This window comes from Cherax quadricarinatus, chromosome 67 (genome assembly GCF_038502225.1).
Source record: "Cherax quadricarinatus isolate ZL_2023a chromosome 67, ASM3850222v1, whole genome shotgun sequence".
Taxonomy (NCBI): Eukaryota; Metazoa; Arthropoda; class Malacostraca; order Decapoda; family Parastacidae; genus Cherax; species Cherax quadricarinatus.
In genome coordinates, this window is record NC_091358.1 from 12821309 (window position 1) to 12840184 (window position 18876).

The 18876-nt window shown below is 40.8% G+C and overlaps 1 protein-coding gene across 2 annotated transcripts in view; it reads left to right on the forward strand.

Annotated features, from left to right (window-relative positions):
- Positions 1–18876, forward strand: part of Prp3 (pre-mRNA processing factor 3) — a 78608-nt gene that overhangs the window by 19543 nt on the left and 40189 nt on the right. For both annotated transcript variants that reach the window (XM_070099401.1, XM_070099402.1), the window contains 2 exons: positions 3912–4121; positions 10734–10836. In XM_070099401.1, coding sequence (XP_069955502.1) covers positions 3912–4121; positions 10734–10836 — 313 coding nt within the window. The remainder of the gene's footprint in view (positions 1–3911; positions 4122–10733; positions 10837–18876) is intronic.

Genomic DNA, 18876 nt, shown 5'->3' on the forward strand with positions numbered 1-18876 from the left:
GCAGCCTCTCCTCACTTTGCGACATACTCGTTTACTGACGCCTCGGAATTAAGACGGGCTCTCTGACCAGTATTCATTCCTAAATAATTTCCTCTTTTCTGTTTATTTCAATATATAGTACACTACTGTATAAACATTTAAAAATATACCAGAAATGTTATAAATGGTGCAAAGGTGACATTAAAACTATCAAAGATGGTTGATACAAGCTCACTACCATTATAGTATGCTCCTTGCTTAGCGATGGATTCATTTAACGCTGTGGTCTTAGGAACGGAACTCCATCGTTAAGTGAGGAGAGGCTGTATATCATTCATAGAGTTCAGCACTTCTGTGCAACAGAAAGTATCTTTTACATAGAGTCCTACTTCTCCCTGTGACCTATCACATCTATACATGTTATAGTTTTCTATCTTTATCTCTCCATCCAAAACATCCCTTGTGTGTTTCTGTAAATGCTCCAAACATGGCATTTGCTCCTGATAGGAGTCCACTGACGTAACCAATTTTGTCGTATTTATTTGATTTCAGATCCTGAATATTTGCAAATATGAAGCACGAGTTACCATTTGGGATGTTTGTTTTGCTTTATGTTTCGTTAGTACCACTGGCAATGTACTACCTGGTATGGCCCTGGTGTACGTACCCCTGGTTTCTCCAGTACTGACTTTGCAGTATTTTTGCAAATTTATTACTATTTCATGAATTCAGTCACAAGGCACACTGAAACATGACTTATTTTCATGTTTTGATAAGTATTACACCTTGAAATGATTGTAATATCATAGGATTTTGTTGTAAATATGTTTTACAGTAATCTGGAAGGCACACAGGTGTTATGAGCACACAATGTTTATATAACCCAGGAGGTGGGAAATACAGTGCTTGCACTCTAAAGGAGGGGTTTGGGATATTTGCTGTTTAGAGGGACATCTAAAGTGTCATATCTGTGCAACTCTGGCAAGACAGTGGTAGTGTGATTGATGGTGAAAGTGTTTTTTTTTGGGTTACCCTGCTTTAGTGGGAGAGAACCAGCATGTTTAACAAAACAATTAATCTAGGATAACCCAATATGTATAACCAAACAGCGCAATTTATTTCTGTATTTTAAGGAGTACTTCATCTTGAAACAACTGTATATAAGTATTTATTATACATAGTGTTAGAAGAACAAAGTAGTAAAAAATAGATTAAAAAACAACTATTTCACAAATATGTACTGCCTCTTCTCACTTAACGATGGAATTCTGTTCTTAAGACCACGTCAGTAAACAAATTTGTCACTTAGTGAGGAGCATACTATAATGGTAGTGAGTTTGTGTCAACTATCTTTGATATTATTTTTATGTCACCTTTGCACCATTTATAACATTTCTGGTATATTTTAAAATTTTTATACAGTAGTGTACTATATATTGTAATAAGCAGAATAGAGGAAATCAGATCTAATATACATTATTTAGATATGCATACTGGTCAGAGAGCCAGTCACAGTCCGAGTCATTGCTAAATGAGTACATTGCTAAGTGAGGAGAGGCTTTACTATATGTTCCAAGTGGAGCAATGTCTGGCTGAGCATTTTCCCATGTTTGAAGTACAAGTTGGTTAACCCTTTCATTGCCGTGACCCCTGTTTGCAAACTTGCTCCCAGTGTTGAAGAATTTTCAAAAAAAAAAAAAAAAAAAATGTGTGAAGTAATAGAGAATTTTTCTGAAGGTCACAAAATCAAAAATACGAAATTCGATGGAAAATTTACAGAATTATGCTCTCGCAAAGTTAGTAGTATTGGTGATATTTATGTATCGGTAATTTTTGCCCATGTTGCATTCTATTTTTTATTATTTCCACTGTTCCAGTCAGCCAAACTCATAGCTATATCACTAGTATTTCTTCTGTTCTGTCGATTGAGTACAAGAAACTGCCCATTTACCTATTTCAACTACCCAATAAAGTGATCAGAAGTCAATAATTTGGCCATTTTCACACAAATTTCAAGAGATACCAATTTCAAAATACATGTATGGTCCAGAATAAACAGTGGAGACATTCCTGCTACTAAAATAACATTTTCTCTGTTCATTAGTCATGTTCAGGCCCCTCTTATATTATGCTTGCTTTCTATTCCGAATTTTTATTCACACAAAAAATAGAAGATTTGCTGTTATGCAGACTACTGCATTATTGTAATGCATAGATAATGTCAACCCATTCGAGACCGCATATTAGACCGAGCTGTTGGACACGGATTTGATGTGTGACTTGATTTGTTTACTCTTGGCAGGGTCACAGTGGAACCATCCGCTAGTGTAAGTAGGTCTTTGTCCAAAGGTTGGACAGGTATTGAAGAATTCCTTGTACCAAGATCCCATGATGTTGCAGTGTCTGACAGATGTGATAAATGGTTTTGAAAACCGTCAAATTGAAGAATGAGACGCTTATGCAACATATGGTTTTCTAGTAAATGGTTCTACTGTGAGCCCACCTCCTCCTGCTTGGACTCACCTGCCAACAGTACATAAGCCACGTCTCTGGCCATATGCTGTACTTTCTACAAGATTGATGGACTGAACACATCAATTCCAGGTTGAGGGACTGATTACCTCAAACTATTCCTCTCCTTACACCTTCCTTCTTTGCATTGGACTGATGAAGCCACTGTGTGGCAAAACGTTTCCTCAGTAAGATTCCCATATGTTGCATAAGTGTCTCATTTTTCAACTTGTCGGTTTTCAAAACTATTTATAAAGTGAATTAAATACTTTAACTTGCATGACCCTTTGCAACATTTTTTACTCATAAAAATTATTTTAATTGTTACTAAGTGTGATAAATACAAACCGAAAAGCAACTAGACAGATTTTAATGAAATTAGCCATTTTAACAACATTGAGTTAATGCATTTTGTTAGTTGGGTTAATAAGGCCCACCTCTTCAACCCATCAAGGGACCTAGGATATCACAACTCTTCATCCTTACAAATGCCCTTGGACCATGGTAACCCCTAAGCCCAACAAATATCTTCAGACTATAGTAACCCTTCAACTCACCCATGGTCCTTGATCTTTATAGCCCCTTTGCCCAACAGCTGCACTTGAACTGTGGCACCTCTTCTGAATATTTGCTCACATACTGTTGCTAAACTTCAGCTCCCCAACTTCTCGTGAACTGTTGCAACCTCAGCTCAACATTGGAACCCTTCAGTCTAACAAGAGCTCTTAGACTTCTGAAATCCTGAACCGAACAACTTCTTTAGGACTTTCATACCCTTCAACCCAACAGTACTGTTAGGGCCATTGTAACCATTAACCCAACAACAGCTCTAGGATCATTACAGTCCTTCAGCCCAACAACAGCTCTAGGATTGTTGCAGCTCTTCAACCCAACAACAGCTCTGGGACCATTGCAGTCCTTCAACCCAACAACAGCCCGAGAACAATCACAAGTCAACTTGATAACAGCACAACTGCCATAATATAACTGTTTTTCCTTTATTTTGTTACTCTTTAATTTGTTTTTTTTGTTCATAGTATGCATGTTCAAATTTTAGGCATATTTTTGTTTAAAAAAAAATAATCTTATGGCTGAAAATATTTTTATTAACACAACATCCATCTCCCACCAAGGCAGGATGACCCAAAAAAGAAGAAACTTAAAGGTTTTCTTCTTCTTACATTTAGTATGTATTCAGGAGAAGGGGGTTACTAGCCCCTTGCTCCTGGCATTGTATTCACCTCTTACAACACACATGACTTATGGAGGAAGGATTCTTCTCTACTTCCCCATGGAGGACTGGAAATATATGGTAGTATTAATCACACCCACTAAAGGAAAAATTGCTAGCTGAGTTTTCCTCTCCACTTGCATTTTTGTGTATATTGCAACCACTTACAAATTCTTATGTACTTTTGCAGGCCTTCATGTTACTAGAAGACCTAGGAACAAAAGTTAAAAGCACATCATCTAGAAAGCGCACCCATAAAGATGAAAATGAACGTGAAAAAGATAGCAAAAGGGCGAGGGTCAAAGATGAAAAGGAATCTTCATCGGATACTAAAGCCACTCATCCACCATCATCTGGACCAAATAATACAGTTAGTCCTGGACAGATTCAAGCTCAGCAGGTAAGCTAAACTAAGAAAGTAAAATTTACAAATCACTTCATACATTGTAGTTATCCTATTGTTTTTGAGATTTCTCTTTTAGATCAGATTTTTCAGTTAACTGGAATCTTAATGAATAAAATTGCTATTTTTTCATCCAATAACTACGAATATTGTAGTTTTAAATTAATGTGAGGGCACTAATATATAATTATATTTATAATATGATTTTCTTTTGAATATTATGATTTTTTTAAAAATCTTTAATTCTTTAAAGAAACTGCAGTGGACCCCTGGTTTTCAGCCGGTGCAGAAATCATACAATTTGGATTTCGAGCACATTTTTCGGCGAAATTTCCCACTCGGGTTTTGTACATAGGCTCGGAAATCGACAGAACCAGATGCGTCTGCCTGGGCTGCTCATACGTTCATGACTCACTCTAGGGCACATTAAATGTGTTATATTAGGTTAATATAGACATTTTCATTAATCTATGATATTTTCTTCAAAATTATGTAAAAAACACATTACATAGCATATACAGTGGACCCTTGGTTTTTGTTTTTAATCCATTACAGAGAGACCGGCGAAAACTGAAATAATTTTCTCTATAAGAAATAATGTAAATCCAGTTAATCCATTCCAGACACCCAGAAGTATTAACAAAAAAATTTTTTTTATTTCTTTAAAATTTTCCTAAAATGGGACATGGCATTGTCATTGTAAAAGTCGCCGGCACGGAATGCAGCAGATTTCTCAGGGTGATGTTCCTCCACAAATGAATGCACCCTACTCCACATTGCACAAATCTCCTTAATCTCTGAAGAAGGCACCTTCTTCCATCTCTCTCCCTCCTCCTCTGAAGCAATTTCATGAGCTGTGGTTTGTTGCTGTTGCAGATGAATCTCTTGCAGCTCATCAGTGGTTACCTCTTGATTCTGGTCCTCCACCAACTCTTCTACATCCTGGCTACTCACATCCAACCCCATGGAATTCCCCAATGCCACAGTACTTTCCACAACAGGCAGAGGGTCGACAGGGCCAGCCCCAAACCCTTCAAAATTCCTCTCTTGGACACAATCTGGCCACAATTTTCTCCAAGCAGAGTTCATCGTCCTGGAAGTCACTCCCTGCCAAGCCTTATCTATAAGGCTTGGATACTGAGGATACTGAAGTGATCCCTCCAGAACTCTCTTAGGGTCAGTTCAGAGTCTGAGGTTATGTCAAAGCACCTTTGAAACATTGCTTTGGTGTACAGTTTTTTGAAGTTTGCAATGATCTGCTGGTCCATGGGCTGGATGAGAGGAGCGGTGTTAGGAGGCAACAACTTCACTGTTACAAAACTGAATTCCTTAGACAATTGGTCTTCCAAGTCTGGAGGATGAGCCAGAAGGAGCATTGTCCATTAACAGGAGGCACTGGAGTAGCAATTTATTATCCAGGAGGTATTTCTTCACACTCAGGCCAAACACTTCATTGAACCATTCCAGGAAAATTTCCCTCGTGACCCATGCCCTACTGTTAGCCTTCCACATCTCACACAATTTACTCTTGATGACACTGTTTTTCTTGAACACACTGGGATTTTCAGAGTGATACACCAGTAAAGGCTTCACTTTGAAATTCCCACTAGCATTACCACACAACAAGAGAGTTAGCCTGTCTTTCTAAGGCTTGTGTCCTGGGAGTGCGTTTTCCTCCTGTGTGATGTAGGTCCTCTTTGGCATTTTCTTCCAAAACAGGCCTGTTTCATCACAATTGAACACTTGTTGGGGTTGGAATTTTTCAGCCTGTATATACAGTGGACCCTCAGGTAATGATGTCATCGGATAACGAAAAAATCGGATAGCAACATGTTTTTGTGTCAAAATATTGGCTTGGTTACCAAAAACGAACTTGGTTAAGGACATTCGTCGCGAACGTGTCTGCGTGGCCTGAGCGGGCCCGGCCACTCCATGTACAGCTAGTGTGCCATTGTTTATAAGCCAGTGAGGACGATTCCACGCGTACATGTGATATATCTTGAATTACATATTCCATCGTTTTTAGTGCTTGTAACTGCTAAATAAGCCACCATGGGGCCAAAGAAAGCTTCTAGTGCCAGCCCTGTGGTAAAGAGGGTAAGAAATACTATTGAATTGAAGAAAGAGATCATCGCAAAATACAAAAGTGGAGTGCATGTCTCCGAGTTGGCCAGGTTATATAACAAACCCCATTCAGCCATCGCTACTATCTTGGCGAACAAAAAGGCAGTCAAAGAGGCTGTTGTTGTGAAAGGTGCAAGTATACTTACAAAACAGAGATTGCAAATACTCGAAGATGTGGAGAGACTGTTGTTGGTGTGGATCAACGAGAAACAATTATCAGGAGATAGTGTTTCTCAGTGAAAAGGCAAGGCAGTTGCATGCGGATCTCATTAAGAAAATGCCTCCAAGTATTGCTCATATTGATGAATTTAAGGCCAGCAAAGGCTGGTTTGAGAGATTTAAGAATCGTAGTGGCATACAGTGTGATAAGGCATGGTGAGGCTGCCAGTTCTGACAAAAATCGGCTGAAAAATATGTGCAGGACTTTAAGGGGTACATAGAGGCTGAACAATTAAAACCCCAACAAGTGTTCAGTTGTGACAAAACAGGCCTGTTTAGGAAGAAAATGCCAAACAGGACCTACATTACTCAGGAGGAAAACTCAGTCCCAGGACACAAGCCTATGAAAGACAGGGTAACTCAAGTTTTGTAGTAATACTAGTGAGGGTTGCAAAGTGAAGCCTTTACTTGTGTATCACTCTGAAACTCCCAGTGTGTTCAAGAAAAACAGTTTTGTCAAGACTAATTTGTGTGTGATGTGGAGAGCAAACAGTAAGGCATGGATCACTAGGGACATTTTCCTCGATTGGTTCTATGACATGTTTGGCCCCAGTGTGAAAAAATACCGCCTGGAAAATAAATTGCCACTCCAGTGCTTCCTGTTAATGGACAGTGCTCCTGCTCATCCTCAAGACTTGGAAGAGTGAATTGTGAGGGAGTTTAGTTTTATCAAAGTCAAGTTTTTACCTCCTAACACCACTCTTCACCTCCAGCCCATGGACCAGCAGCTCATTTCAAACTTCAAAAAACTCTACACCAAAGCAGTGTTTCAAAAGTGCTTTGAAGTGACCTCAGACACTGAATTGACCCTAAGAGAGTTCTGGAAGATCACTTCAGTATCCTCAGTTGCATAAACCTTATGGTAAGGCTTGGGAGGGAGTGACTTCCAGGACTTTGAACTCTGCTTGGAGAAAACTGTGGCCAGAATGTGTACAAGAGAGGGATTTTGAAGGGTTTGGGGCTAACCTTGAGGAGCCTATGCCAGTTTGGAATCTATTGTGGCATTGGGGAAGTTCATGGGGTTGAAGATTAGTGGCAAGGATGTGGAAGAGTTGCTGGAGGACGACGATGAAGAGCTAACCGCTACAGAGCTGCAAGAGCTTGAGGTGCAACAGTAACAGACCACAGTTCAGGAATTTCCTTCAGAGGAGGAGGAAGAGAGATGGAGGAAGTTGCCTTCATCAAAGATTAAGAACATTTGTACAATGTGGACAAAGGTGCAAGCATTTATGGAATAACATTACTCTGACACAGGTGTTGCAGGCAACATGTACAATGACAATATTGTGTCTCATTTTAGGGAAACCTTAAAGAGACACCAAAAACAGAGCTCTCTGGACAGATTTTTGGTACAACAGGGGCCCAGTGGCTCTCAAGCTGGTCCTAGCAGCATTAAAAAACAAAGAAGGGAGGTAACTCCAGAAAAGGACTTGTTACCTAAAGTCCTTCCAAACAATTGTAAATACCTCCATCCTCTGCTCTCCTCCCATCTCATCACTCATCAATAAGTCCTCAATAAAGGTAGGTGTGATTTCTGTATTGTTTATTCTGCATGTCTCATTGTTTTCTGTGTAGGGAAATGTATATTTCATGTAAAAAAATTATTTTGTTTTAATACTTTTGGGAGTCTGGAACGGATTAATTGGATTTCCATTATTTCTTATGGGTAAAACTAATTCGGATAATGAACAAAATCGGTTAAAGACAAGCTCTCTGGAACGGATTAATGTCATTACCCGAGGGTCCACTGTATACACCTAGGATGTAGTCCCTCTGGGACTACAAATAAATACTACTCACCAACAAGAGTCTTCAATAAAGGTATGTAATGTTCATTTATCATTAAAATTAGTCATTTACAGTGGACCCTCAGTTAACGCCTTAATCCGTTCCAGAGAGCTACCCTTTAACCGATTTAGCCTTAAACCGAATTATTTTTTCCCATGAGAAATAAAGGAAATCCAATTAATCTGTTCCAGACACTCAAAAATATTAAACAAAATAATTTTTTACATGAAATATACATTTCCCTACACAGAAAACAATGATACATGAAAAATAAAACAATAATAACATCACACTTACCTTTATTGTGGACTTGTTGATGAGTGATGAGACAGGAGGAGGGCAGAGGATGAAGGTGTTATAGTGTTTGGAAGGGGAATCCCCTTCCATAAAGACTTCAGGTAATAAGTCCTTTTCTGGCTTGTGTCCTGGGAGTGCCTTTTCCTCCTGAGTAATGTAGGTCCTGTTTGGCATTTTCTTCTTAAACAGGCTTGTTGGGGTTTTAATTTTTCAGCTTCTATGTACCCCTTAAAGTCCTGCACATATTTTTCAGCTGCTTTTTTGTCAGAACTGGCAGCCTCACCATGCCTTATCATACCATACCACCATCACAACCACTGCCACCCTCTGCCCCCACCACTACTACCCTCTGCCACCACCACTACTACCCTCTGCCTCCACCACTACTACCCTCTACCACCTTCACAACCACTACCACCCTCTACCACCATCACAATTACTACCACCCTCTACCACCACCACTACAACCCTCTACCACCACCACTACAACCCTCTACCATCACCACTACCACCCTCTACCACCATAACAATTGCTACCACCATAACAATTGCTACCACCCTCTACCACCACCACTACAACCCTCTACCACCATCACTACCACCCTCTACCACCCTCCACCACCACCACTTTCGTATTTTTCTACAAACTTTTTCTTAAATTATGTGTGTTTCTCACATTCTTTACCATAGGGCTGGCACTAGAAGCTTTCTTGGGGCCCATGGTGGCTTATTTAGCAGTTACAAGCACCAAAAACTATGGAATAATACAACGTATATCGCATGTACACGAGGAATTGTCCTCACTGGCTTTGTAAACAATGGTACACTGGCTGGTACACGGAGTGAGTGGCCGGGCCCGCTCAGGGTGCCGTGCCGACACGTTCAGGATGAAAGCTCCTAACCGAGTTTTTAGGTGTTACCCGAGCCAATTTTTTTTACGCCAAAGCGAGGCGTTATCCAATTTTAGCATTAGCCGATGCCGCTGTTAACTGAGAGTCCACTGTATATTTATTTCACATTGTTTTCTGTGTGTAAAACTATAGTTATTCTCTATAAAATGTATATTTTGTTAATATTTTTGGTGTCTGAAACGGATTAATTGGATTTGCATTATTTCTTATGGGAAATATTCGGTCTTCGGCCATTTCATATTTTGGCCAACCTTCTGGAATTGATTAATTACGAAAACTGGGGCTTTACTGTAGTATCATTCTGATGTTTTAAATTTTTTTTTTTATAAAATTCAAAAGTGTTTTTTCTTTTTTAACGCTGACCATCTTCTGCTGATGTAGGATGATCTAAAAAAAATGCATTCACCCTTATTCATTTGATAGATGTCATGCCAAAAGTCTTCATTCATATTTTTGTATTTGCCTCTTAATACTCACCTGTGTGAGGTAGCAGGGATCGATTCTCAGATCCTGGCCCTGCCTCTTAACTTGTCACTCTTCAGATTCACTCTCTCTTAGCCTCGTGGGCCCTGTTACCTGGAGTTTACCCGGAAAGGGTTTTGGGGGTCAAAGCCCCTGCGGCTCGGTCTGAGACCAGGCCTCATAGTGGATCAGGGTCTGAGCAACTAGGTTGTTACCTGGTCTTGAAACTCTGTTTGGAGCCTGCCTCCACCACTTCTCACCAAGATCATTGTACTTCTAGATCACTTCTGATCACATCCCTGTGGCTCATCTGAGCATTTTTTTCCGACTGTGTCTCTGGATTTCCATTTCTTGCCTCTCAAACAGCCTATACCTTATCAGTTCCCCTGAGTATTTTGTATTTGTCATATTTTCTACTGGTTGTTCTGTCCTCTAATGTTGTTAGGTCTAATTACGTAGCCTTTTCTCGTAGCTGATACCCCGAGCTCGAGCAATCCTTGTTGCATACTTCAGCACCTCTTGTTTCTTAGCGTGTTTTTTTTTGAGTGCAGGTTACGTTCCTGAAAAATGTGCTACCAGTGAATTGACTGAGGTTGAGAAACTGATTATTTCCTATTCTACGGTATTCCATTTATGTCTCTGTATTGAACTGATAAAACCACAGGTTGGCAAAAAATCTACAAAATAAAGATAACCAGATGTTGCATGTGTGTCTAATTCATCATTTTACTCTTTAGGAGAATAAGGATATCTTCCTTGAGCAACCTAATGCAAACAAACCAAAATTAGTTGGGTGTTATTTTCACAGATCAAGGATATCATGGCTAAAGCTCAGGCTGTTATTGAAGAGAGAAAGAAAGCTATGGCAAACCTTCAAACTTCTGAGCCAAAGCCAACAACTAATGGTGCAGGTAAGGCCTTGACATTCTTCTCAAGGTTTGACAGTACATGTTTACTCCCTCACTTTATATGGGTTAGTTTTATACACATATTCATTGTTGTGCAGTGTCCCATTTCTGTCAGTCACTCCATATGAGCAATATACCTTTGCTTTAGGTGATTTGTGTGAGTTGCAGTATAGAACAATCTTCTTATGGGGAATTACACCTGTGTGTAATTTAGAATGCCAGGAATACCACTTTTTTGTGAGGACCTCATGTATGTAGTCATTAGATCTGTAAAACAAGACTCCAGTCACAAGGGAAATAATAATGTTGAAAAACTTAAGGTTGAGGGGGAGGGGAGTTTGTTAATGTAAATAAAAAATGAAAACTTGGTAGTCATTGTTATAAATTTGTTTTACTTAATAATCATTCCTTGTTTTCTATATATAGTAAACTCAGTTTAATAGAATTTGAAAATACTGGACGAAATTTGCTGGGTCAGTTGATATAGAAACAAATGGACAAAGTTCCGTTAGTGTACAAAAATATCTGTTATTGTTAAGATCATGGCAAAACAGTTCCATCTTTAATTACCACAATCACTATTACCAGCTACCTACTCCTCCCTCTTAGTCCTTTAAAGGGAAAGTTTACTATATTTCTTTTCTTTTCTTCTTTCAATGCACCAGCCATATCCCACTTAGGCAGGGTGGAACTTGACAGAGTTCCACATCAGAGACTATTGAGGAGACTTAGGGCACACGGAATAGGAGGAGAAATTTTTTCCTGGGTAGAGGCATGGTTGACAAATAGGCAGCAGAGAGTTTGCATAAATGGGGGAGAAATCAGAATGGGGGCACGTCACAAGTGGTGTTCCACAGAGGTCAGTGTTGGGCCACTTGTTGTTTACAATCTACATAAACGACATAAATGAGGGAATAAATAGCGACATAAGCAAATTTGTTGATGACACCAAAATAGGCCGTCCAGTTCATTCTAATGAGGACAGAGCACTCCAGGATGATTTGAATAGACTGATGCAGTGGTCGGAGAAGTGGCAGATGCAGTTTAATATAGACAGATTCAAAGTTCTAAATGTTGGACAGGAAAATAACCATGTCACATATAAACTAAATAATGTAGATCTTAATATTACGGATTGCGAAAATGATTTAGAAGTTCTGGTTAGCAGTAATCTGAAACCAAGACAACAGTTTACCTGGAGTTTACTTGGAGAGGATTTCGGGGGTCAATGCCCCCACAGCTCGGTCTGAGACCAGGCCTCATGGTGGATCTGGGTCTGATCAACCAGGCTGTTACTGCTGGCCGCATGCAAGCTGATGTACGAACCAAAGCCCAGTTGGTCAGGTACTGACTTTAGGTCCTTGTCCAGTGCCTTCCTGAAGACAGCCAGGGGTCTATTGGTAATCTCCCTTATGTATGCTGGGAGGCAATTGAACAGTCTTGGGCCCCGTACACTTATCATGTTGTCTCTCAGTGTACTCGTGGCGCCCCTGCTTTTCATCGGGGGAATGTTGCATCTCCTGCCGAGTCTTTTGCTTTCATAGGGAGTGATTTTCATGTGCAGGTTTGGTACCAGTCCCTCCAGGACATTCCAAGTGTATATTATCGTGTATCTCTCTCACCACCTGCATTCCACGGAATACAGATCAAGGACCTTCAACCGTTCCCAGTAATTTAGGTGCCTTATCATATTTATGTGCGCCATGTAAGTTCTTTGTACACTCTCCAGGTCTGCAATGTCGCCAGCCTTGAACGAGGCCGTTAGTGTACAGCAGTATTCCAGCCTAGAGAGAACAAGCGACTTGAAGAGAATCATCATGGGCTTGGCGTCCCTAATTTTGAAGGCTCTCATTATCCATCCTGTAATTTTCTTAGCATATGAGGTAGATACATTGCTGTGGTCTTTGAAGGCGAGTTCCTCTGACATTATCACTCCCAGGTCCATCACATTACTTTTCCGCTCTATTGTACGGTTAGAATTTGTTGTATACCCTGACACATTTTTAATTTCTTCAAGTTTCCCATATCTGAGTAGTTGAAATTTCTCCTCATTGAACTTCGTATTAAACCATACCCCCGGCCGGGATTGAACCCGCGGTCATAGAGTCTCAAAACTCCAGCCCGTCGCGTTAGCCACTAGACCAGCTAGCCACAATAAGATTCATCCAACTAGGTATATTTCTACACCATAGGAAAGTTAGCACAGGCACCTCTGTGACCACAAATGCAAGTTTTTACAGACGAATCTCCAGCTAGCGTGGCCGTGACGAACTCTAGCTCAAGTCCCTTCACTGCCGTCAACATGACTCAAGAAATCGTAATGACACGATTGCAAATAAACCATACCCCCGGCCGGGATTGAACCCGCGGTCATAGAGTCTCAAAACTCCAGCCCGTCGCGTTAGCCACTAGACCAGCTAGCCACAATAAGATTCATCCAACTAGGTATATTTCTACACCATAGGAAAGTTAGCACAGGCACCTCTGTGACCACAAATGCAAGTTTTTACAGACGAATCTCCAGCTAGCGTGGCCGTGACGAACTAGCATCTCACAGTGGGACTAGCATCTCACAGTGCATAAGTGTTCGCAATAAAGCTAACAAAATCCTTGGCTTCATAGCAAGAAGTGTAAATAATAGAAGTCCTCAGGTTGTTCTTCAACTCTATATATCTTTGGTTAGGCCTCATTTAGATTATGCTGCGTAGTTCTGGTCACTGTATTACAAAATGGATATAAATGCACTGGAAAATGTACAAAGGAGGATGACAAAGTTGATTCCATGTATCAGAAATCTTCCCTATGAGGATAGACTGAGGGCCCTGAATCTGCACACTCTAGAAAGGCATAGAATTAGTCGGACTTGAGTCCTGGAAATGGGAAGTACAATGCCTGCACTTTAAAGGAGGGGTTTGGGATATTGGCAGTTTGGAGGGATATGTTGTGTATCTTTATATGTGTATGCTTCTAAACTGTTGTATTCTGAGCACCTCTGCAAAAACAGTGATAATGTGCGAGTGTGGTGAAAGTGTTGAATGATGATGAAAGTATTTTCTTTTTGGGGATTTTCTTTCTTTTTTTGGGTCACCCTGCCTCGGTGGGAGACGGCCGACTTGTTGAAAAAAAAAAAAAAATGATTGAGGTGTAGAAATGGAAAACAGGAATTAATAAAAGGGATGTAAATAGCATGCTAAAAATATCTAACATAGACAGAACTCACAGCAGTGGTTTTAAATTGGAAAAATTCAGATTCAGGAGGATATAGGAAAGCACTGGTTTATAGAGTTGTGAATGAGTGGAACAAACTCCCGAGTACCGTCATAGAAGCTAAGATGTTGTGTAGTTTCAAAAATAGGCTGGATAAATACATGAGTGGGTGTGAGTTGGACCTAACTAGCTTGTGCTACTGGGTCAGATGCTGTGCTCCTCCTTTAAGTGACGTGTCTGACCTCACTTGGTCAGTGAGCTTATGCCGGTAGGAGAATTGGACCTGCCTCGCATCGGCTAGTAGGCCTGTTGCAGCGTTCCTTCTTTCTCATGTTCTTATATTTATTTCATTTTTTTTTATTAACACACGGGCCGATTCCCACCAAGGCAGGGTGGCCCAAAAAAGAAAAACTTTCACCATCATTCACTCCATCACTGTCTTGCCAGAAGGGTGCTTTACACTACAGTTTTTAAACTGCAACATTAACACCCCTCCTTCAGAGTGCAGGCACTGTACTTCCCGTCTCCAGGACTCAAGTCCGGCCTGCCGGTTTTCCTGAATCCCTTCATAAATGTTACTTTGCTCACACTCCAACAGCACGTCAAGTATTAAAAACCATTTGTCTCTATTCACTCCTATCAAACATGCTCACGCATGCCTGCTGGAAGTCCAAGCCCCTCGCACACAAAACCTCCTTTACCCCCTCCCTCCAACCTTTCCTAGTCCAACCCCTACCCCTGCCTTCCTTCCACTACAGACTGATACACTCTTGAAGTCATTCTGTTTCACTCCATTCTCTCTACATGTCCGAACCACCTCAACAACCCTTCCTCAGCCCTCTGGACAACAGTTTTGGTAATCCCGCACCTCCTCCTAACTTTCAAACTACGAATTCTCTGCATTATATTCACACCACACATTGCCCTCAGACATGACATCTCCACTGCCTCCAGCCTTCTCCTCACTGCAACATTCATCACTCATGCTTCACACCCATATAAGAGCGTTGGTAAAACTATACTCTCATACATTCCCCTCTTTGCCTCCAAGGACAAAGTTCTTTGTCTCCACAGACTCCTAAGTGCACCACTCACCCTTTTCCCCTCATCAATTCTATCATTCACCTCATCTTTCATAGACCCATCCCCTGACACATCTACTCCCAAATATCTGAATACATTCATCTCCTCCATACTCTCTCCCTCCAATCTGATATCCAATCTTTCATCACCTAATCTTTTTGTTATCCTCATAACCTTACTCTTTCCTGTATTCACTTTTAATTTTCATCTTTTGCATACCCTACCAAATTCATCCACCAAGCTCTGCAACTTCTCTTCAGAATCTCCCAAGAGCACAGTGTCATCAGCAAAGAGCAACTGTGACAACTCCCACTTTATGTGCGATTCTTTATCTTTTAACTCCACGCCTCTTGCCAAGACCCTTGCATTTACTTCTCTTACAACCCCATCTATAAATATATTAAACAACCATGGTGACATCACACATCCTTGTCTAAGGCCTACTTTTACTGGGAAATAATTTCCCTCTTTCCTATGTACTCTAACTTGAGCCTCACTATCCTCGTAAAAACTCTTCACTGCTTTCAGTAACCTACCTCCTACACCATACACCTGCAACATCTGCCACATTGCCCCCCTATCCACCCTGTCATATGCCTTTTCCAAATCCGTAAATGCCACAAAAGCCTCTTTAGCCTTATCTAAATACTGAAGGGGGTAGGGGAGTTTCGGTGGGGGGAAATAAATGGGATTAAATCTGGAGTATCTGAGAGAGTTAGAGCAAAGGAAGAGATAGCAGTAATGTTGAATGATCAGTTATGGAAGGAGAAAAGAGAATATGAATGTGTAAATTCAAGAATTATGTGGATTAAAGTAAAGGTTGGATGCGAGAAGTGGGTCATAATAAGCGTGTATGCACCTGGAGAAGAGAGGAATGCAGAGGAGAGAGAGAGATTTTGGGAGATGTTAAGTGAATGTATAGGAGCCTTTGAACCAAGTGAGAGAGTAATTGTGGTAGGGGACCTGAATGCTAAAGTAGGAGAAACTTTTAGAGAGGGTGTGGTAGGTAAGTTTGGGGTGCCAGGTGTAAATGATAATGGGAGCCCTTTGATTGAACTTTGTATAGAAAGGGGTTTAGTTATAGGTAATACATATTTTAAGAAAAAGAGGATAAATAAGTATACAAGATATGACAGTAGTTTTTTGGATTATGTATTGGTAGATAAAAGACTGTTGAGTAGACTTCAGGATGTACATGTTTATAGAGGGGCCACAGATATATCAGATGACTTTCTAGTTGTGGCTACACTGAGAGTAAAAGGTAGATGGGATACAAGGAGAATAGAAGCATCAGGGAAGAGAGAGGTGAAGGTTTATAAACTAAAAGAGGAGGCAGTTAGGGTAAGATATAAACAGCTATTGGAGGATAGATGGGCTAATGAGAGCATAGGCAATGGGGTCGAAGAGGTATGGGGTAGGTTTAAAAATGTAGTGTTAGAGTGTTCAGCAGAAGTTTGTGGTTACAGGAAAGTGGGTGCGGGAGGGAAGAGGAGCGATTGGTGGAATGATGATGTGAAGAGAGTAGTAAGGGAGAAAAAGTTAGCATATGAAAAGTTTTTACAAAGTAGAAGTGATGCAAGGAGGGAAGAGTATATGGAGAAAAAGAGAGAGGTTAAGAGAGTGGTGAAGCAATGTAAAAAGAGAGCAAATGAGAGAGTGGGTGAGATGTTATCAACATATTTTGTTGAAAATAAGAAAAAGTTTTGGAGTGAGATTAACAAGTTAAGAAAGCCTAGAGAACAAATGGATTTGTCAGTTAAAAATAGGAGAGGAGAGTTATTAAATGGAGAGTTAGAGGTATTGGGAAGATGGAGGGAATATTTTGAGGAATTGTTAAATGTTGATGAAGATAGGGAAGCTGTGATTTCGTGTATAGGGCAAGGAGGAACAACATCTTGTAGGAGTGAGGAAGAGCCAGTTGTGAGTGTGGGGGAAGTTCGTGAGGCAGTAGGTAAAATGAAAGGGGGTAAGACAGCCGGGATTGATGGGATAAAGATAGAAATGTTAAAAGCAGGTGGGGATATAGTTTTGGAGTGGTTGGTGCAATTATTTAATAAATGTATGGAAGAGGGTAAGGTACCTAGGGATTGGCAGAGAGCATGCATAGTTCCTTTGTATAAAGGCAAAGGGGATAAAAGAGAGTGCAAAAATTATAGGGGGATAAGTCTGTTGAGTACCTGGCAAAGTGTATGGTAGAGTTATTATTGAAAGAATTAAGAGTAAGACGGAGAATAGGATAGCAGATGAACAAGGAGGCTTTAGGAAAGGTAGGGGGGTGTGTGGACCAGGTGTTTACAGTGAAACATATAAGTGAACAGTATTTAGATAAGGCTAAAGAGGTCTTTGTGGCATTTATGGATTTGGAAAAGGTGTATGACAGGGTGGATAGGGGGGCAATGTGGCAGATGTTGCAGGTGTATGGTGTAGGAGGTAGGTTACTGAAAGCAGTGAAGAGTTTTTACGAGGATAGTGAGGCTCAAGTTAGAGTATGTAGGAAAGAGGGAAATTATTTCCCAGTAAAAGTAGGCCTTAGACAAGGATGTGTGATGTCACCGTGGTTGTTTAATATATTTATAGATGGGGTTGTAAGAGAAGTAAATGCGAGGGTCTTGGCAAGAGGCGTGGAGTTAAAAGATAAAGAATCACACATAAAGTGGGAGTTGTCACAGTTGCTCTTTGCTGATGACACTGTGCTCTTGGGAGATTCTGAAGAGAAGTTGCAGAGATTGGTGGATGAATTTGGTAGGGTGTGCAAAAGAAGAAAATTAAAAGTGAATACAGGAAAGAGTAAGGTTATGAGGATAACAAAAAGATTAGGTGATGAAAGATTGGATATCAGATTGGAGGGAGAGAGTATGGAGGAGGTGAATGTATTCAGATATTTGGGAGTGGACGTGTCAGCGGATGGGTCTATGAAAGATGAGGTGAATCATAGAATTGATGAGGGGAAAAGGGTGAGTGGTGCACTTAGGAGTCTGTGGAGACAAAGAACTTTGTCCTTGGAGGCAAAGAGAGGAATGTATGAGAGTATAGTTTTACTAACGCTCTTATATGGGTGTGAAGCATGGGTGATGAATGTTGCAGCGAGGAGAAGGCTGGAGGCAGTGGAGATGTCATGTCTGAGAGCAATGTGTGGTGTGAATATAATGCAGAGAATTCGTAGTTTGAAAGTTAGGAGGAGGTGCGGGATTACCAAAACTGTTGTCCAGAGGGCTGAGGAAGGGTTGTTGAGGTGGTTCGGACATGTGGAGAGAATGGAGCGAAAGAGAATAACTTCAAGAGTGTATCAGTCTGTAGTGGAAGGAAGGCGGGGTAGGGGTCGGCCTAGGAAAGGTTGGAGGGAGGGGGTAAAGGAGGTTTTGTGTGCGAGGGGCTTGGACTTCCAGCAGGCATGCGTGAGCGTGTTTGATAGGAGTGAATGGAGACAAATGGTTTTTAGTACTTGACGTGCTGTTGGAGTGTGAGCAAAGTAACATTTATGAAGGGGTTCAGGGAAACCGGCAGGCCGGACTTGAGTCCTGGAGATGGGAAGTACAGTGCCTGCACTCTGAAGGAGGGGTGTTAATGTTGCAGTTTAAAAACTGTAGTGTAAAGCACCCTTCTGGCAAGACAGTGATGGAGTGAATGATGGTGAAAGTTTTTCTTTTTCGGGCCACCCTGCCTTGGTGGGAATCGGCCAGTGTGATAATAAAAAAAATAATTATATGTTTCACTGTAAACACCTGGTCCACACACCCCCTACCTTATATATAT